This window comes from Haemaphysalis longicornis, unplaced genomic scaffold (genome assembly GCF_048455015.1).
Source record: "Haemaphysalis longicornis isolate Haplotype H1 unplaced genomic scaffold, Haemaphysalis longicornis Haplotype H1 scaffold_4, whole genome shotgun sequence".
NCBI lineage: Eukaryota > Metazoa > Arthropoda > Arachnida > Ixodida > Ixodidae > Haemaphysalis > Haemaphysalis longicornis.
Genome location: NW_027526361.1, coordinates 62,003,292 through 62,023,573, shown reverse-complemented (window position 1 = coordinate 62,023,573; position 20,282 = coordinate 62,003,292). Strand labels below are relative to the sequence as shown.

The following is a 20,282-nucleotide window of genomic DNA, read 5'->3' as shown; positions in this document are numbered from 1 at the left end:
CTGCGTCTGCAGTGCCACGCGCCAGGAGGATCGATCACGACCGAGCGCCTGGGCAGTCGCGTGACTACGCCGCTCTCGAAGTTCCGGCCGGCGCTTGCACACCCGAATAAATGTAGGAGCCACAGTGCATCACCGAGTTCACGGCTCGCTCTCCTACATACTCCTTCTTCATGATCGATGCGTGTATTGTCTTATCTAGAACCGTTCCTTCTACGCGATCTTCAAGTAACCGTTTTAACGCAATGGAAGCCCGGTTTCACGCATGCGCCGTGTGTCCAGAGATCTGTTCAGAGATTTTAGGTCGACCAACCGGTCCACGGGGCAATGCATTACTTTTTGACAGAACGCCATCGGTACTACTAAGAAAGCTTTTACTTTAGATGTCTGTACGTGCTAACAAGGCTTTGACAAGTCTAGACAAGGTCTCTAGACAAGTTCTATAGACATGCCTCATGGTGTCTTTAGGGCGGAAATCGGGGTGGCGTTACCAAAACTAAAGCGTTAGATTGCGATGGCAACTGGAACTCTTATCGCGGGGAGAATGAGCGTTGAAAAACTATAAAAAGAGAATAAGAAATCAGAAGTAACTACGTCTTAAGCTTGGCTGCTCGGTAGAAGAAAATAGAGTGAATACGAAACGGTACCTCCTCTTCAGCTTCTGAAGGAAGGAAAGACTTAATAATCGATAACGATCATACCAGAAAATGTTTGGTCCTAAGCTGGCTGCGAGAACAAAAGCAAACAAACGGGAGACGTCAGTTTAAGAACGGGGGGAGACCATGAACTTGCGGCCAAGTATGAAGGCTGTCAAGGCGGGTACATGTGCTCGTTCACGAGACTAGGCGAGTGCTGCCGGATGTCCACTATTCCTTCTTCCGGAAGCGCCTGTCACCTTTGAAGCGCTGATTTTTTTCCCTTTCATGCATCGCTTGTGAGGCGTGAACCAGCTCTGCCTACGTATATACAGCCTGCATGACTGAGGTGGAAGCTGTATCAGGAAAAAAATAAAGATTGTTATAGAAAAGTTCGATATCAAAAGTGGTACAAAAAAAAGAAAGGATCAACAGCCGAGTTAAGTGCAGACAGGAAGTAATGTGTTTGCGCATGTGAGCTGGTTCATGCAAAAAGGCAGTTTTTTTGGCACTATATAAGCTCGGCCTTTCAAACAATATTTGATCCTCCCGCAGAAGTACGAAGTTCAACAGAAGCTTTGTTTCCTTTAGCCCATAGTTCTTGACTTTGCGTCTAAACAATGAGAAATTGGACGAAATATAAAAACGCAGAGCTGAAGAAAAAGCTTATAAATTTCTGCGCGATCGAAAAAAACACGCATTATGAACTCCTCTTGTTTGTGTTCGTACGGACGAAAATAGCTGAAAGGTTAGCAACAAGTAAAAAAGCAGTGTAGAATGGATAAAACCGGTTAAAAAAACTAACACTATTTAAGCTAATTTAAAATACAGGAATAATCAGGATTTAATCGCATCAGTAACAGAAATTAGTTATATTCCGTCTCGAAATTGGTTCAAACCAATTGCTTAATTGCTTAAATACGGTTCAACGCAAGAGACGGCTCTATATACGGCCTCGGCAATCGCGCGATTGCTCGTCCCACCGGCGCTTCTCCGGTGCCCAATCACCGTGCGCCGCGGTGCATGAGAGAGTCTTACAATCTTTGAATACATTTATACAGTCAAACCTCGTTATATCGAACAGTGCGCGAACCGTGAAATAGTTCGATATAACCGAAATTCTATATATAAAATTTGATCAAAAACGCGTCAAAATGCAACGCGATTCAATCACTAAAAAGGCAACGACAAGAATGACTACTCACATGAAGCGTTAAAGTGAACTATTCATTCCCAAGGGAAAAAAACTGCAGCAGCGTTGACTGTTTCTTCGAGTTGACGGCATGTCGTACCACAGCCTGCTCCATGGTTTCCAAAGAGTCCACGAACGCGAGACCACTAACTTCCATTCCGCCGAAGTAGCGGCGTAAAAGTTCCACAGCGGCCACAGCTTCGCCCGCAGTTGGGAGCGGAGCGGGGTCCTCGGTGATCGAAGGGCCAGGTTCGCCATCCACCGCCTCTGAAGTCAGCTCGCAGGTGACCTCCGCGGATATTTCCACGTCGGTTAGGCTGACTCGGCTGAGCCTGAGTCAGCCTCAGAATGGAGTCCGCCAACTGCGTATGCCGCCTAGCCTGAATGGCGCTACCGGCGCCTGAGGCATGCGTTTGAGTCGCAAACGCCTGCTGCGCTACCGCTATTCTCCCCTGCGTTGCGGGAAAGCCTGCCGCCTGTCTCCGGAGTGCGTGCTTTCGGCCGGCGCTGAGTTCGATATATCCATTTCTTAACCGACCGAGTTCGATACAGAAAATTAAAAATGCATGTAATTCTTTTAAAAAACTGACAATGGTTCGATATAAGCAATAATTCGATATACCCGTGTTCGATATAACGAGTTTCGACTGTACACTACATGCTTCGCCCCTTCCCAGGTTTCAGGTTAGTGGAGATGGCCCAGGATTTGTTTTTTCCACTTTACAGCTGTGGTCATTTTGGTATCATTCGTGTTGACGCCGACAACGACGACAACTACGGTCACCTTTCGGGTTTGATGAAACACTTAAGGCTTTCGTCCTAACAAAAAAAAGAAATATAAAAACTTCCACGCACCGCCGCGAGCAGCGCCAAACGCTACAGAAATAGAACAAGAAAAAGGCGATCCCTGACGCTGTCGTCTTGCGTGGTGCGCCAACTGTGTGAGCTGGTTTACACCCAAATAAATAGTCATCTGCGTTAAGTTGCAGCACTGCAACGAATAGGAAAGATCCGCGTAAAAAAACCACGCTGAAGTCGATTCAACAATGAATGCCGCACACTATATGACGATCCCTAACCGTGAGCGTTCGCCCCAATTTTCTTTAATTATAGGTTTAACGCACCAACGAAGTGCCTGACATATAATCGGTCTCCTGTAGTGTGTTGGGTCAGGATACAATTTTCACGACTTTATGTTCTCATGCCAAAAACAACCCCACCCAAAGTTACAAATAGGACTAGAAATATGTTGTTAGTGCCTCGCGCAGAGAGTTTAGCCTTAAAGGGACCCTGCAACACTTTAGATAAGCGCTTTCACTCTTTCCTTCGCGTCTGGAGCCACTTCGAAAGCTATAGTTATCGCCAGCTCGGAGCGGCACTGCGTGATTGGCTCGTCACACCAGATAGGCCTTCCATTTCTGCTTTGTTTTTGTGGCTGTATTTTTAAAGTTGTTATCGAAAAGCGTTCATTGCTGCAACTGAAGGAAAACTGGCCAACAGCCGCTACATGGCCTTAGTGACGTAATTCGAGCCGTCGAAGAATGTGAAGACCGGGAAAGAGAGAAAAATCTTTTGAGCAAGTTTACAAGTTATCCGATGGGCATAGAGCAGTAATTTCTGGCTGAGGTACTTTGCGACTTCCTAGTCTAAGTACTGGGTTTGTTGGGTGACTACGTTCTGCAAGCATTTAACATTTAAAAAAAAGTTGACAAAGGTGTTGTAGGGTCCCTTTAAGGTTATCGACCCTGTTGTACATAACATATGGGGTACTCTTTGCCCACTGATTGCAGGTGCGACGCCTGGGGCATCATCCCAGCCTTGTCCTCTGGTGCGGAAACAGCGAAAACGAGTTGGGACTGGCTTACAATTGGTGGAAGTGAGTCGGACGCGTTTTTGAAAACAATCGCTTACTTGTCGCACGAAATACGTCCTTTCGCACATGTCGAGAGAAATTTTTTTATTGCAGCCAAATTCAACTCAAGCACAGCGAAGAACAGTGTTGTGAAATAAATAAAACAAACAACGAACTAGTCGGAAATATAAAATTGTAAAACGTGTTTTTGTGACAAGCCTTCTGTTCTCTGCATATTTTTTTCGAATGATTCAGGAGATTTGAGTAGACCCTTGCACTATGTTTAAGTAGCTCATTACGTGTACATCTACCACGCTAGACGTTCACTATACCAAGATAAAGTAATGCTGCATTACGTGACACGTAATACTGAATACGATAAAATGTGGATTGACCGGATGGCTGTGGCGTCATACGAAGTACGATACAGCTTCGCATGACACAGGGGGATGTGACCCGTCATACTTTGCATATACAGTATTAAATTACCGATGGCAGGCTTTCACCCACTTAAAAAGGTTTCCGAAGAGGTCTTGTGGGGCCGAAACGCTGGAACCCGCAACCAAGTAGTAAAAAACTGGACTGTCACAAAATACTGCATATATGCAGTATTTTGTATCAGGTGGAAAACAAATAGCAGCGTACATTTGTTCAGTGATCGAAAAAAAAAACATTGTCAGGAGGAAGAAAAAATTGCCCGCGTATCTCCTCACTCTGCTGAAAATGTCGTGGAAATGCGGTAAGCTTCTGCCACCCCCGCCACGTGACTTCCTCTCTTCTCTCCCGCACCCACCTCTCATGCTCTCTTCCTTTCCCGTTTCACTCCTCCCTAGATAAACGCAGATGATGTTTTGTAAAGTCAATTTAAATTTTTCCCGCGTTCCACTGCTCGAACAATGTACTGGAACTTTTTGTTACTGCTGCACTTGCAATATTGCCACGGGGTCCGGGCTCGCTGGAGCGCTTTTTGTAGTTTTGGGTCGTAGCGTTCTTTTCAACGAGTATTTTTATATTTCCTATCGCAGAAATCAAGCAGCCATATATACTTAAAAGAACACTGCGAATATCCCTTTTGTATTAATATGTTCCTAGTATGCCTAATGCTTTTTTTCCTGAACAATGTGGACTAGTATGTACTGTTTCCTGATTTAGTGGTTTGGGGAAGTTTTATTTATATAAACATCTCGCGAAGGTAATTTTCGAACTTTTTGCCGGAGGGTTAGAAACAGTTGGACGGACGGACAGACAGACAGACAGACAGACAGACAGACAGACAGACAGACAGACAGACAGACAGACAGACAGACAGACAGACAGACAGACAGACAGACAGACAGACAGACAGACAGACAGACAGACAGACAGACAGACAGACAGACAGACAGACAGACAGACAGACAGACAGACAGACAGACAGACAGACAGACAGACAGACAGACAGACAGACAGACAGACAGACAGACAGACAGACAGACAGACAGACAGACAGACAGACAGACAGACAGACAGACAGACAGACAGACAGACAGACAGACAGACAGACAGACAGACAGACAGACAGACAGACAGACAGACAGACGGACGGACGGACGGACGGACGGACAGACAGACGGACGGCGTAATGCTATATCGTCCTACAGCAGCCAATTTCAGTAAATTTTGTTTTAGATACCTTCATTATATTCACAGCTACAGAGCATACACAAGAAAGTTGGCTTTGCCGTAAGATCAAATTTTTTTTTCGACATGGCTCTGTCCGCGGAAGCAACATTTTTAAGAAACTAGCCATATACAGCCTCGCTGAAATAAGCGGCATACGAAAACGAAGGGAATCTCCGAAGATCGCTTAGGGATGCGTAGCACACAATTGATTTACCGCGTAAGAACACTTGCAGTGCAAGATTCCTGGTCTTGTGATTGTACTATTAATAGGAGTTTATTTCAACAAACTTGATCGCATACGTCGAGGTGTCCTCGGGCGGAGCGAATCGGGACGCATTGGAACGTAGAGTACTGCCAAGCAGGGCTATAACTGTAGCTATATCCAAGCCGCATGATGGGTATCGGCGATAAAAAGAGCCTAGCGGCTCATTGTAATTTTCATCTCCCAAAGTAGTAAAGCTGGTTTCTTTTTTAACTGGCCACCGAATGAGACATCACCCGCCCTTGAACGTCTCCGAGGGAAATGGGCTAAGCGATTTCTCATTCTCTGTTCAAACAATGGCTCCCCTTGCGATCTTTTTAAACGCGCTTTTCGGCGGTTCGTCTTTTTCGCAAGATTCCCCCGTACCTCGTTAGAAGCGGCTTCGGTTATTTCGAAAAGGGAACCCGCATTGGAGCGCTTTTAAGCGCGGGGAGCATTGCACTGCGAGCGCGCGAAAAATAATTTGAGTCTTGCTTTTGTGAGAAAGATTCTCGGCGCATAAAGCTGAAACGATAAGCGTTTGTGCCCGTTCTTTCTAACGGGTAACTGATTTCGACTAACGGTGCTGGCGACGTCCGAAAGTAATAAAACATAAAACCAACCTTGAACAATTCCGTTTTCGATTACCCCGGAACTATAATAATAGGCTTGGTGCGTAAGTGCCGATCATGACAACAGTGTAATTTGGGCTCTGCAGCAGACGGCGCTCCCAGCACGGACGAATTCAAGGAATGGTACTGCCGCTGGGCTGTGTAAATGGAACCCGCCAATTTTAAACGTTGGCGCGTGCTCACAGCGTCAGATGACGCGAAAAGATTTTGGATCCGTTCCATCGCGACATTTCGAATTGCAAGTTTCGCTTCTTAATTTTCAATTTACTAAAGTGAGATCAAAGCCTGTCGCAGGCACAGACATATTTGCCGAGGCCTATAAAGAGAGACGTCGAGCAATCTGACAGGCTAACACTGGCATGGAAACACGTTTCCTAGAAAGGGTTTCCCCCTTTTTTGGGCTCAACTAAATGTCGACGCAAACGACCTGAATACGACGTATGGCTGAAGCGCATGGGAAGCGTGACAATGACGCCTGTAACTTTTCAAATAAGCACATCTTTCTGAAAGGAAATATTGCGAACTTGCGTTTCGTTATCTTTCCATCCCTGTCCGTGTTGTTTCAAGCTATTCGACGTGCAGTTTTGGCATGGAAGCTACGGTTTGACTTCTAGCATCTGTAATTACTTAACGCGAGCAGAAATCTAGTGCACACGGGCATTTTCGTTTTTTGCGACCATCTAAAAACATCTCCCGCCCCGGCGGGAGTTCAAATCCGCTACCGCAAGCTCAGTAGCCTTGTGTTACCATTTAGCCACCGCGAAAGGTCACCTGTTGCAATGATGGAATTATAGCGGCGTTACAGCGGCATAATGCCACTTTATTACTCTTAGCTGTTACAAACCAACAAGTGACGTCATGCCTTTGCTAACTCATTTTTGGTGTTCAACGATCGAAGCTTTCCCATACTATTTTTTCTGCCGCTTCTTTCTTGTTGTCTGGCTAATCTACTGCTACTGTTACGACCGAAGTCTCTGCACTGTTATGACGTGTATACTGTTACAACCGAAGGATAGTGTAGAGGCGACGGCGGTGAAGGGAATTCAGTTGTGGAACACTTTAAAGCGCGAATCCCGGAGAGTCTCTGTAGTGTGTCCCACAGTTTGCCCAGAAACATAGTCTTCCGCAGTGAATTAAGTTTTTCAACTCAAATCTGTCCCACACCTCTCACGAGGAGCTTTATTCTCGCCGAAACTGCTTGGCCGGAAGAAGCTGCTCACATGGGCCGATTTTAGGAAGCGCAAAACCCAAGGCCGTTGCGCTCACAAGACGCGTGAGGCTATTGCTGTCATGCAGGAATGAATGCGGGACACCATACTCGAACAAAGCCATCCAAACGCCGCAAGAACAGGACCCGTTATGGAGCAGCCTGCAGGCGTCCGCGAGCATGTGCGAGCGGCCCCAGAGGCCACGCGTACTCCCGCAAGGCCGCCGTGAACCGCCAATTGAAGAAACACTTCTCTAACAATCCGCTTTGGACCTAGTGTAGCTTGTGCGACAAACTGCGGTTGTCCTCGGACCCGATCCATGATTCCTAGCGTCATTCTAGTAGCAAAGCGGTAATACTTCGCGCTACGTTGCGCTCAAACGCAGTTGTGGCTGCCATAATTTGGGATTCGTTTGGCCCTAAAGCACGCTAGCTGTGCAAGTACCGAAATTTCACTTCAGGTGCAGCTTAAGGGCTGAGGTATGCTTCGTGGCCATTGTTGCTCGTTCGAGCAAACAACTCCTGATTGCTCCCCCCACACTACGCTGCCCGAATGCAAATTTTAACAACATTAAGCACCTTGCGACACGCATTCCTGGACTGCGCTCACAACGCAGCCCTAGCACCCCTCTCCACCCGTTTCTTTCCTGAGCCGTGAGAAACACTGTTGCCCAGCTGTCAACTGGAGGACCAGACTCTCCTGGAGACAAGGGCGTAGACGGCTAGGGCAACACGTGGATTGCCGCACTAGAATTCCACTCTCACTTTCGAGTCTTTCAAATAATTTTTCTCTCTATCTCGCCGTTTTCTCTTCCGTAATATTATTGTGTGTGCGAATGGGCACTTAGGTGATAGCTCACGTCACAACCTATAGTAAGCTTATTACAGTTTAGCGCTTTATTGGCCTTGAGCCAATCCTTGGTTTCAACAACACGCGCAACGAATACGTGACTATTGTTTCGTAGTCCTCCAGCGGGATCATTGCTGACAGAAAATCTAAATGCGCCGAGAAAAAAGTCAGTGATAAGTTCCAAATCGAGAATGGCGTTACGAAACAGAATGACGCCGTGCCGGACTTTTTAATCACGGAGGTTACCGTAATTTGTAAGCAACATTAATTTGTTAACAGCGATTCCGCATGTGAAGGATCAACACGGTTCACCCCCTTTTCCTGTGCCCTTGACTGCAGGCTGCTCACCAGCGAGCACCGCGAGGACTACATCAAGCTGTACGTCGAGACGCTACAGAAGGTCGTGTACGAGGAGGACTTGTCGCGGCCCTTCTTGGGCTCCACTCCTTCCAACGGTCTGCTCTCCGAGTTAAGCGGAGGCATCCACGACAATCCCAATGACGCCCTCTACGGCGACGGTACTCGATCAGTGCAAACTTATTGAAGAAAGCATTTTAAAGCGATAGCTTTATAAGTGGAACCAATAGCGTCCTGTCAAAAAACTAACGCAGTTCCCCATAGATCGGTTGGTAGACCGAAAAGCTCTGATAAGATCTCTAGACCCACAGCGCGTGCGTGTAGCCAGGCTCTCATTGTGTCAAAACTGTTACTTGAAAATCGCAAAAAAGGAACGGTTCTATATGAGACAATACACGTATCGATCATGGAGAAGGAGAACGTGGTTTTTCTCATAAACCACGTATCAATGTGCATTTCGATCGCTCGTAGATGCGTTTACTTATTGCGCGAAAAATCATCGCATGGGTTCGTTTTTCGTTTGCGATTCGGGTCTTTGAAGGTTTGACCATCGATTGGACGCACCTTCAGAGAGGGTTTGGCGCGCTTTTCGAAAAGGTTTTGGCGCATTTTGGCGCGGTTTTAATGTTACAAAGCTTACGCGCTTCCCTCAGCTTTCTTTAGGAAGGGATGGCAATTTTTTTAATTTATTTTGACCCCACTAGTAGCCTCGGCATAGGCTACTACGGAAAAGGGCATCAGTAAAATCTGCATGATGTCCACACGGCATACAGGGATGATCGGTTGCAACAGGACGAGACAATAGTAATAGAAGCACATTCACACAACACGAAATCGATTTACACACTTGTGCTTCTTGGTGCTAACTTACCTCAGTAAAGAATGTGTAGTTCGTATCGTATCGACATAATTTTGACAAACTATAAGGAAGACTCGGTCGGCACACAATCGCTGCCACCTTCAAGTAGCAAATTCCCCTGTCAGACTGCTTGCGGGGAATAAGGATTTTGTGAAATATGCACGCTGGTAATTGTTTGTTGGGTTTTGGTCCGAAGTTTGTAGCGTTAGAGAATAGTCTACGACGCTGTTTCTGCCCGTTTTTGTAGCCTTCATTTGAAAAAAGAACACAAACTTTAGTCGTACGCATCTTGCACCGTGGTTAATTGTTGGAGCCTGGAAATGCAGAAAAGTTCGGTTAGGTGATCTTGAAGACTGCCCTTATTACAAATTCATCTGATTGTTCGTCTCTGCGCGTTCTCTACCTACGCTATGGAACACTTATCGTATAAGAACAAGCATATGGTGCTATACTCTGTGACAGAGAAAACGAGTGACGTGTAAGTGAGCAGCTGAGTGTTAGGTGAAGCCTATTTAAGGAGCCATTTCGAGGAAAAAAAGTGCTGAAAAATATTTTGTTACGTGGCAATGACGCGTGTTTGCTACATTTCAGATTCGGAGAAATAATGGTACAGTCGAACCTCGTTTTAACGAAGTAGTATGGGGGCAGTAAATTAGTTAGTTATATTCGATATTCGTTGTAGCCGTAGAGGTAAAAACCGGCTCTAATAAATCAGCAATCTGGCTCGCGCAACAATCGTAGGTAAAAAACGCATTGTTCTAGGCTTCGAACCCACTGTAAACGAGGTAGTCCTCATCTGTCTCCTTGTGGCATGTCAAACTAAATAGACCGGAACCTGAGAACGTGAAATTACAACAGAACAAAGTTCGTTCGGGAAAAAACAAGCCTGCGTTCTTATTTAATTGAAGGAGGATATGTGGCCTGGTAGTTTTCCCAGTCCGAGCGGAACGAAGTTTTTCACAGTGTCCACGTAATAAACGGCCTTTTCTACTTGTGCAGTTTTTCAAGCTACTAAAAAATGGTACTTTTGTCACACTTTTTTGAAATTTTGTTTTTTATTATGCTAGCTGTCGAGTTTTGAGTGTCGCGGGAACCAAATATTTCTTCGTTATAGCCAATATCCCGCGGCTCTCCAGGTTTCTGTTTCGCTATAAAAAGAATAGGTGTCATTGAAATGAAGCCTGACCAAACAAACTTCGTATTTAGTTCGCTATATCCAATAATTCCCTATATCAGTATTCGCTAAGGCTCGACGGTACTATTCCTTGGCCCTTTTCAGTATCGTTTATTGAATGCCATGGAAAAGTTTGGTGGTGATTTGTTTGTGCTAGCTGCGATTCAGTCCGTTTTCCTACTCTTGACTTCACCTGTAAGCAATGACACTCGGGACTTCGATGCATCTGTGAGAGCGTTGTTGAAAACTATATTACCGTCCTTATTTCTTTGTAGACAATATAGTCCTCTCTAAACATATATGCCATTTCATCTACGTTACTTGCTATGTCCTTTATGAAAAACGGGAAGAGAAATTAAGCTAAAACTGTCTTTGGACACACCAGGTATAACTCTAACAAATTGGAGGATTGTTCTTCGTAATGACTAGTTGTCGTTCTGCAAGATGATAATTTAATCATTTTGTAATATTAGCGCTACGAAAGTTTCTTTGGAGCTTGTGGATTAATTTGGAATGCGATAGCGGATCACGGGCCGTTGTTCGAAAAAACTGCCCAAATCTGCCCGCGCTTACCGGCTGTTATTTCGTGTGAAGCCTCCATTGAGTGGTAGATTATCTCCTTCTAAAACACTGTGGCTTACGTCCAGCGAAGAGTTACTATATGCTTTAATACTACATACTCTTCTGCTTGCACAAGCGAGGGAAATCGGATAAAAGTTATAAGAACTTGTAGCATCGCCGGACTTTTATATGGGAATAATCCAAGAAGCTTTCCATTCTTAAGGGACTTCCCAAGTTCGCAACGATGTCGTAACACCGGATATTAGGTGTTTAGAGACCCGTTAAGCGTACCGGAAACTTTGTGCAACCAAGGGGAAACCAGCACACGGATCAGGGTGATTAAGGATTAAGCGAGCTAAGCTGATAAAACCGATTAGCGCGCAGATTAACGTGGAAAATAAACCGGATGATTAAACGCAACTTTCCTTCTCTACAGGGTAGCTATACATTGTTCAACGGCATTACAGCGATGGTCGTTTTCCTTTTCGTGCACTACTATTGTTTGTATGTAACAATCCTTAACCGAAATTTTCGTCTGATATTTCTCCATTTCTTCGTATATCTATGTTTACTCCTCTTTGTTTAGTTTGTCTTGTTATTGTATTTCAGCCTATTTTCCCCCTCTACCGCTGTGCGTCCGTCTATTCCCCTTTTCTGAAGGGCTAATTTAGGCTAGTTGGTTACACGATGTATCGGTGAAACAGCGTAGATACGGAGACGGACGATCCCTTCCTTCCTATCGTCCCTGTCTCTGCGCCGTTTCACGGACTTATCTGCCCGCCTCGTTCTTTGTCTTCGTAAGATTTTTTTTATGCTCAGAAAGTGTTTCTCGGAGTTGGGAGGCGACAGTTAACCATACCCTCGGGTATTAATGCGGGAAACCAGGGTTCAGCAGCAGCAGCAGTGAGCGACATGATCACTGAGCTGAATCAGCCTACGTATGGCGCTTCGTTCGCCTTCACTGCACTGCATGCTGCTTCCGTTTATTTCAAGACAATACAAACTGTCTTGGGTGGCGTGGCTCAAGATAAAAGAAAACATGCCTGACGGGACCATACCGCCCGTTGCTTGGATCACAAGGGTGCTGCGATCACAAAAAACAACGCAATTTTTTACACAAAACGGAGAGAGAGAGAGAGAGAGAGAGAGAGAGAGAGAGAGAGAGAGAGAGAGAGAGAGAGAGAGAGAGAGAGAGAGAGAGAGAGAGAGAGAGAGAGAGAGAGAGAGAGAGAGAATAAACTTTATTCTGAATTCGTTGGCTTGGAAGGCGTCGGTCACCTGGGCTGCTCGTTCAGTCAGTGCTTGGACAACAATTTACATACTATATTCTCAAAAATACCAAATTACATTCTAAAATGCCTGGCAGCAAATCATACCAATAATCATAAATCGTGCCAGTACTGAATCATACCAGTACTGAATAATACCAATCAACACGCAAGTTCTTTCAAAACCAGCTAACCAGGAAATAAAAGGAATCCCCATGTAATGAGCATGTAAGGAAGCGTTCATATTATTCCTATTACTGTTTTCTTTCTTTTTAGTTTGTCCTTCCATCGCATTTCCCGTTCTACATTCTATTTCTGCTACTGCTGCTGCTTCTTCTGCCCTCGATCCCAACAGTCTTAACCGCCGTGCAGTGCACTACTTCGACTACTACTCTCCCCCGTGGAGCCTGGAGTCCGTGCCGACGCCCCGGTTCTGCTCCAGCTTCGGCCTCGTCTCGTTCCCTTCCCTGGATACGCTCGCCACGGCCATGGCGCCTGCCGACCTGGTGCTGCCTTTCCCGCAGGCGCTGGAGAACAGGATGCACCTGGGTGAGATGACATTGGCCATATATACACAGCGCCAGTTTCGTTGCTGTAGAATACAGCAAAAGCTCGTTATTTAGAACTCGAAGGGGATGGTAAAATTTTTCGAATTAAGCGGAGTTCGAATTAGCGGGCGGCCGCTAGAATGAATCGACACTGAGCCATGGTGCGCACAGCGGAGCATGAGCCCAAAGAAGCTACCTCTGGACTCATTATGGTGAACTAGGCGCTACTACACGTTTGTGGAAGGTGATTTCGCAAATAGTGTTCATGGAGCTCGAACAGCGAACGAAATTAATTGATCAGTCAGTTATATACGCCAGAAACAGGCGCCGACATGCATTCACGTGATAAACGAGCCGTAATATCAAAATAATGACGTTGTTTACTCTGGAAAACAAATTTACATGGCAAGGTTGATTCAATCAAAATGAAAAGTAATTGATCGATTACTTTCAATTTTGGGCCGACTTCTCGGCCGACTTCTTCTCCGAGGAGCGATGGAAACCCGGGGATCCCAGATCGAATTAACCGTTCTGGATACCCACGCGTTCGAATTATCGAGAATTTTAACCCATAGAAATATACATGGCTTTGCCGAACATGGACGTCAGTTCGAATTAGCCGTAAGTTAGAATTAACCGAGTTCGAATTGACGAGCTTTTACTGTATAATAAATTCCTGGATCCGAGCAGGCTGTGTCCGTACATCATGAAATTCAGATCGTCATCAAGATCACCATTATCATAATCACTCAAGTGAACCCAAGTTCATTCAAGTCGGGGGTGAATTCTCCCTACTCAGCACTACACCTAACAAGACTGGGACGTCCCAGTCTTGTTAGCGTCCTATTCGTCAGTATACTTAGCGCAATTCAGTATGAGACAAATCAAAAACCGCAGGTCTCATAGATTTCAGTTTCATGAGCTTTTATGACTTTTCCGCCAATTTCGCATTACGAATAGATTACGAAAATTGTCTATTGTCTGCTCCAGTGTCCTAAGTGGTTGTGAAACAGCGCACTACCTTAAAAAATGGGGGACGTGTTCCAAGTTATCAGATGCTGAATATTGATTGTAGTCGAAGACGCCTCTGTCGACTAAACATGCATAATGCGTATATGAGCAATTTAAAGCGTCGCTTGCGCCGTTTCTAAATCTTGCATGGAAACAGCAGAGACAAGCTCTGTTTAATTTCACGTGCAGTTAATTTTACTCTGAGCCTTCGTCGGGACGGTGGTTTAGCACGTCACGAGGCACATTTTGAGGCACTTTTAGGCGCACTTGTACTTAAGTGGACTGAAAGGATCGTTGCTCCGACGAGGAGTTTTGAGCTGCACATTGCACTCGAGAAAATAAATTATACACCCAAGCAGTTACCCTCCGAGAGCATGTCTGCATTCCCTTCCATTCTGAAGCGCAGGAACTTTTCTAAACCTTGAGGAGAAACGTGCCAATGCCTCGTTTCAGCAAGAGAGAGAAGCGATTACACCTAATTAGCCCAATTTTTATATTGTAGGGAAGCAACAGATAAGCATCCAGACGGTCATTGACTCGATCGTCATTTTGTGAGCACAAGCGCCTGTCGACTCTCTTCAACTACAGATTCCACTCACTTAACCGGGCAGTTGCATCAAATAGACGGGACGACTCATACCGTGTTGACCAGCGCTTGTTTTGAAAGTTCCGCCGTCTGAAATCTTCCAAGGGGCGAAACTCGTAAAAGAAGCTGCGTCCGCCTTTTTCTCTCCCCTTTCTCGGCTCTGCCACCGCCGTCGTCTTCTGTTCGATAGCACTCAAAGTGTTGGGTGTCAAGGCGCCTCTGTCGTCGGACGCTGTTTGCACAGCACTTTGCCATTGGCGGCGACAGGCGAGCTTTTCGATGGGCGGGGCTCCGATGCTCTGCCGAGAGCTTCATTGTTCTTATGTGCACTCGGAGGGGAATGGCGACGACGGGGAGAGTGCGAACATCATGCACCCTCCCTTACTTTCACTTTTGTTACTTTATTTTTGCTTAAATCTGTTTGTTTTTCCCGCCCAATAAGGTAATGCCATTATTCGCACTCGAAGCTGTGGCAGAGTCAGGCACTACCAAAACAGCACTTCACCGCGATGAATGAGGCACTGATAAGAAGATATACCATCAGCCAGGCTGCCGGAAGAAGTGGGCACTGCCGCCACTCCAGGATATTAGGCAACATCTGAGCCGAGCTTTTCGTGCGCTCGTGAAAGTGGAAAAGAAAGACAGTATACAGTTCTTGCAGTGTTCCTTCGTGCTCGGGGCCATTGAAACACCCCGTATACTAAACCCAGGCAAGCACATCAAAACGCGGAAAAAGATGAAATCAAATAGTCACACTAACTCTTCGAATCGGGACAAACAGGGAACGGAAAGTTTTGCTACTAAGAAGAGGTTCTTCCTTTCTTACTAGTTAAGGAAAACTCTTCCGCCCTTCGATTGGTGTAAACTAATGCTGTGAAATTAGCCAATTCACTCATTTATTCATAGAAGTGAAATCAATTTTATAGGCGTAAAATGCACTAAGCATTAAATATTACCCATCTTTTAATTATCGTGCGTTCTCGCGTTGCGAGGATGCTTTTAATTGGACGGCCTTTTGCATGTACACAGTTAAGTGTCCTGATATGTAATACGTTCTCGTCATGGCTGTAAATCGAACCCAGGCAAGACCCAATCATTTCGAAGCGGGTTTCACAGCCGCTTCACGGCGACTCTCAAGCGTCAGCGCACGTGCCGGATTCTACGGGAAAGTCCTATGAGGTGTTCACGCACCAGAAAGCCCCATAATCATCCTCATCCTATGAGGATGAAAGGATGGATTCGCCTCTCCGGCGTCATTTATTCGCCGGAGAGGCGAATAAATGACGCATCACTGCTTGTGGGGTTTGCCTCAAATTAAACCAGCAATGGCAAAATGGCAAAAAATGGCATAAATACCGCTGCTATCTATGGGCCTGAAGGGCCGTGTTTTATCCAGAAGAGCGTACTCCCCCGAGCACGTACTCGCAGATGGCACATGCACGCACACCCACGCGGTGGATTGTCCAAGGCCGGATATGCCGATCTGCTGTTAGATTGGTTTGGAAGGTCACCTGATGTCAAGAAGAAAAAAAAAAACACTTTCCGCAGGCCTCTTCCCCAAACTACACCCAGGATATACTCGTTCAAGGGATGGGGGAAAAAAAGGTATAATTCAAGCTGCCCGCACTGTATTCAATTCCGGCTTGCTAGGTGTCTTGCTCGGTTTCACGGCTCCTTTCACGTAATTTTAGCATTCCGTACGAGCGGCGAATTTTACCTGGAAAGGGTGACTGCCGGGTTCTCGGTGAAAATTTCTACACTTATTGACAAGTTGTTTTATCTTTGCTCGCAGTGTGTGGCGTAAGCCTACGCGAAGCATTTGACGTATAGAGAGCCGATTCACAGTTCGTTTACCCATACATCCACTATACATAAAAATGAGGGTAGGCCGTTTAGAATTACAGTTCTTCGCAAAAAGCACAACTGTTTCATTAACGCAATGGTGAACAATGTAGCGGATTACGTACAAGTCTGCCATAAAAGCGCTGCATAAAAATTGTCGGCTGCTTTACGGGAAGCCGTATTATTTCAATACAACATGATTTGTTTAAATATATACTTTTTAGTTATTCAGAAGAATCCACGCAACATACTTCAGTCAAAAACCGTACTCGGACATCTCAGTCATAGTACTAAGGATAAGTATAAAGAATCCGAAAATATTACAGCCCAGGTAAGGAAATACTAGATAAAGTTTACAAATAAAAAACTACTTAAGGTAAATTGCCAGTACCAATTCCAACCTTGAGAACGAGATCAGGTGTACAATTTGTTTGGCGTGAGGGCATTTTCAAAGCATTTAAATAAGCCTACGTCCGTCACTAAAAAGATAGGTATACAGCCAACGCGCAGTGCCGTTAATTATATGTGTGGTTGAAACTTGGCGCTTTACTGAACACTTCGAGGGAAAACCAGGTTCAGTCCAATGCTATCGAAATAGGGATGATAGTGTTGACTCTTAGGGTTATAGGAGAGGAGCATCTTGTCCTACGGAACAGAATATGCTGGAACCATCATAGCTGATAATAAAAGAAAGTAGTGGCCTTGCATACATGTGATGTGGAGATCTGATGATTGCAGGACCATCAGCGAAAGACAATATCTTGCGAGAGATGGAGCTATATAAGTAGGGGGGGGGGATAACTCGATGGGAAGATGTAATCAGAAAGTTTGGAAGCAAATAATATATTTGGAGAGCGCAGAATAGGAGCGGATGGAAGTCTATGGAAGGGACCTCCATTGCACAGCAGAGAGAAATGGTCTTATGATAATATGACGTTGATAATATCTCTGAAAGTATGCTACACTGCCGGCCTGTGTAGCGCTCCAGTAGCGCTTTTGGCTGAGCTTACGAACCTTTGACTGATTTCTTTGAATTTTAGTAGGAAATCATTATTAGATATATGCTGATAAGAATTAAGCCTTAGTTAATAATAACTAAATGTTTATTACTAGGTTACGTGACGCAACACATTCGTCAGCATTGTTTTGTAAACAGTTTCAACGCCACCAGTATCGTCAATTTTTTGTAGGCCATGTCAAAGGTCTCTTGGCCACAAAGAATTCAAACAAAAAGATAGTTTTCTTGTGACCAAGTTATTTTATGGAAGTAAGAAGGAACGGTTTTTTACCATCGTTCTGGTTTCAGCCTCACTGGAGAAGTAAGATTGTACTTCGAATTTTTTTTCTCAATGCACTTTTTTCATGGCGTAGAAAATTTTGAGTACATTCACCAACCATATTGAACCAGTTCATTGTATATTTTAATGATCCCAGGCTACTGCTGAAGTATTTAATCGCTTAAAATATCTGGATCGGTGCATAGCTTTAACATATTCCGTTTTATCAAAATTTCCGTCTTAACTTCAACCAAACTACGCTGTTAGTATTATGAATCCATACGGTGGCTGTTTTCGTCCGTACCATCATAACAGGGAGCAGGTGGCGATGTTGCCACAATGTGTGCAATAGCATTTATAGTTAGGAATAATTTAAAACGGGAAGGAGGATAAGTGTTTGAGGTTGGTCACAAACGTCTTTGCGCCTGCCTGCCTGCCTGCCATAAAAGTATCTTTATTTCTGTTTTTATACTCCAGCTAACTCCAGATTGGAAACATACATGTCGGCCGTCGTCAATCTGCCCAAGAAGGATGGCACGGAATCGGCGCTCAAAACGTTCATTCTGCTCTCGCAGGTATGGGAAGCCAGGGGTGGCCATTCCATCTTCTTTTTCCTCTTTCAACCAAACACTTCATTACGACTGAAATAAAAGAAAAATCCAAGCCGCGTTAAGAAAATACGTCATTGTTGGCAAGATGAAAGGCGGTTGATGCGCTAATTATGGATGACATGTGATACTTTTTTTGTAGCGCGGGCAGCTGTAAAAAAAAAAGCAAGCTAGTCAGTTGCACTAATATAATTTCCTGCCTTATTGTTGTTCCACCGTGCGGATACGATTCTGTTCTGTCCAATAAACGAACCCTCTTTCATTTCAGCTATGCGCACCAAGGACATATAAAGGGAGGGGGGGGGGGGAGGTAACGCAAGCTGTCTCGTAATTAATAATGAAATGTTCTTTTTGTTCTGTTTTAGCAGCATGGTTTTATTTACAGTGAGAGTCTCCGCATGCACCCCCCTCAGGCACTCTTTGTAAACGTGGCTCATGTACCGCGAAAGCAAATAATCAGTGTCGTGTCGACTTATTCCTCGAAACGTGCGCAGCACAACAGCTTTAAAAAAAAAAAAACAGAGTAAGCGAGCAGTCGCAGCATTTGGTTGTGCCGACCCACGCACAACTCTGACGGTTCGATGCAGCGGCCTTGTCCTCATTCGTGTGGCGGTAGCGTTGATTTTCAGATGTAGATTTTCTGATGTGGCGGACACTGTAATGAGGCCCCGCTTTTTCAGTTTTAAGTTAATAAAAAGGGCTACCGCGGGTATATTGCCAAACACGGTGATAAGCCTATATCATCAGACTAATTTAATATTGGCCGCAATGCTGAATACGAATACAAAACACGTTTCCCGCCGGTGTTGCCATGAGAGATGGCAACGGTACCGATCGACTTGTGTCCAGGTAGTTCCGAAAGAATAAATACTGGTTGAAAAGGCAACGAATGGGGTTTCACCTAAAAACATCACGCATTTCTCGTGCCACACTAGGGTTATAGAATTTCGGCGTGAGTAAAAGCATAAAACACAGACAGAAGGTTTGCTTAACATGTACCATAAAATCCGTATATTGAAGTGAGCAAGCCATGTAAAGCGGGAGCTTCGCAATAAAATAGAAGCACAAGTTGCCATCAAAAGAAAATTGAAGCGTGGTTCATTCCAAAGATTGCCTCGTTAGAATAACACTGACATCACTTCTAACGCGAACTTCACCCAAATAAGCTATATAACTAGAAAAAAATTGCTTGGCGATTACGATACTTCGTAAGCGATATTTGGGCGCAGCAGCACTGCGCTGAGGCAGCAATCACTCGTGGCTTCTCTCGAAGACAGCGGTGATTAGCGTCGCCGGCGAGAAGTGGCTCTGAGGAAGGGATCGTGAACTGAATCTTAAGCGAACGCACATCAGAGTCACGCGCACGCCACCCTCACGTTTTCGTCAAGCGTCGCGCCGTCGAGCGCCTCGTGCGGGCACAGCACACTGCCCCCTCCCCTCCCCCCACCGCAAACTTTCGGAGAGTGCTGGCTCGTGCCGCGACGGCGAACCGCCTCCCCTCCCATTTTCGCGACACTCTCCTCGTTTGCTTTCTTTCATCGTTCGCTTTTTCTTTCACTCGTCGGTCCAGCCATCGTTCGCGCGGTCACGACGACTGCGACGCGGCTAAGCCCACGAAAGGGCGACAGAGGGCTGCGCCCCAAAAAGAGAATGGCCATGTGATCCACTAGCTCATTTCCCACCCTAGAATTTATGTTGTTTTGCCGACAGCTGTGTGGTTGGCTGATGCCGGAAAAAGCAAACGCAAGTTAGGCAGGGCTTATAAGCTTGCAGAACGAGGTATTTGCGCTTAAGTGAATGTTACTTCTTTCTATAGTAGTAAGAATAGCGGAGTAAACATTGCAGTTACGAACGCACACGTAAACGTAGAAGCACCAGTGCGTACAGCTGTTGGTTCTGCGCGCAGTACGCCTGGTATAGCTG

The 20,282-nt window shown here is 45.4% G+C and overlaps 1 protein-coding gene across 1 annotated transcript in view; it reads left to right on the top strand.

Annotated features, from left to right (window-relative positions):
* Positions 1–20,282, top strand: part of LOC144179769 (beta-mannosidase-like) — a 77,856-nt gene that overhangs the window by 28,465 nt on the left and 29,109 nt on the right. Inside the window, exons 9-12 of the mRNA XM_077708208.1 lie at positions 3,615–3,700; positions 8,608–8,786; positions 12,860–13,036; positions 18,229–18,326. Of these exons, the coding sequence (XP_077564334.1) occupies positions 3,615–3,700; positions 8,608–8,786; positions 12,860–13,036; positions 18,229–18,326 (540 nt within the window). The remainder of the gene's footprint in view (positions 1–3,614; positions 3,701–8,607; positions 8,787–12,859; positions 13,037–18,228; positions 18,327–20,282) is intronic.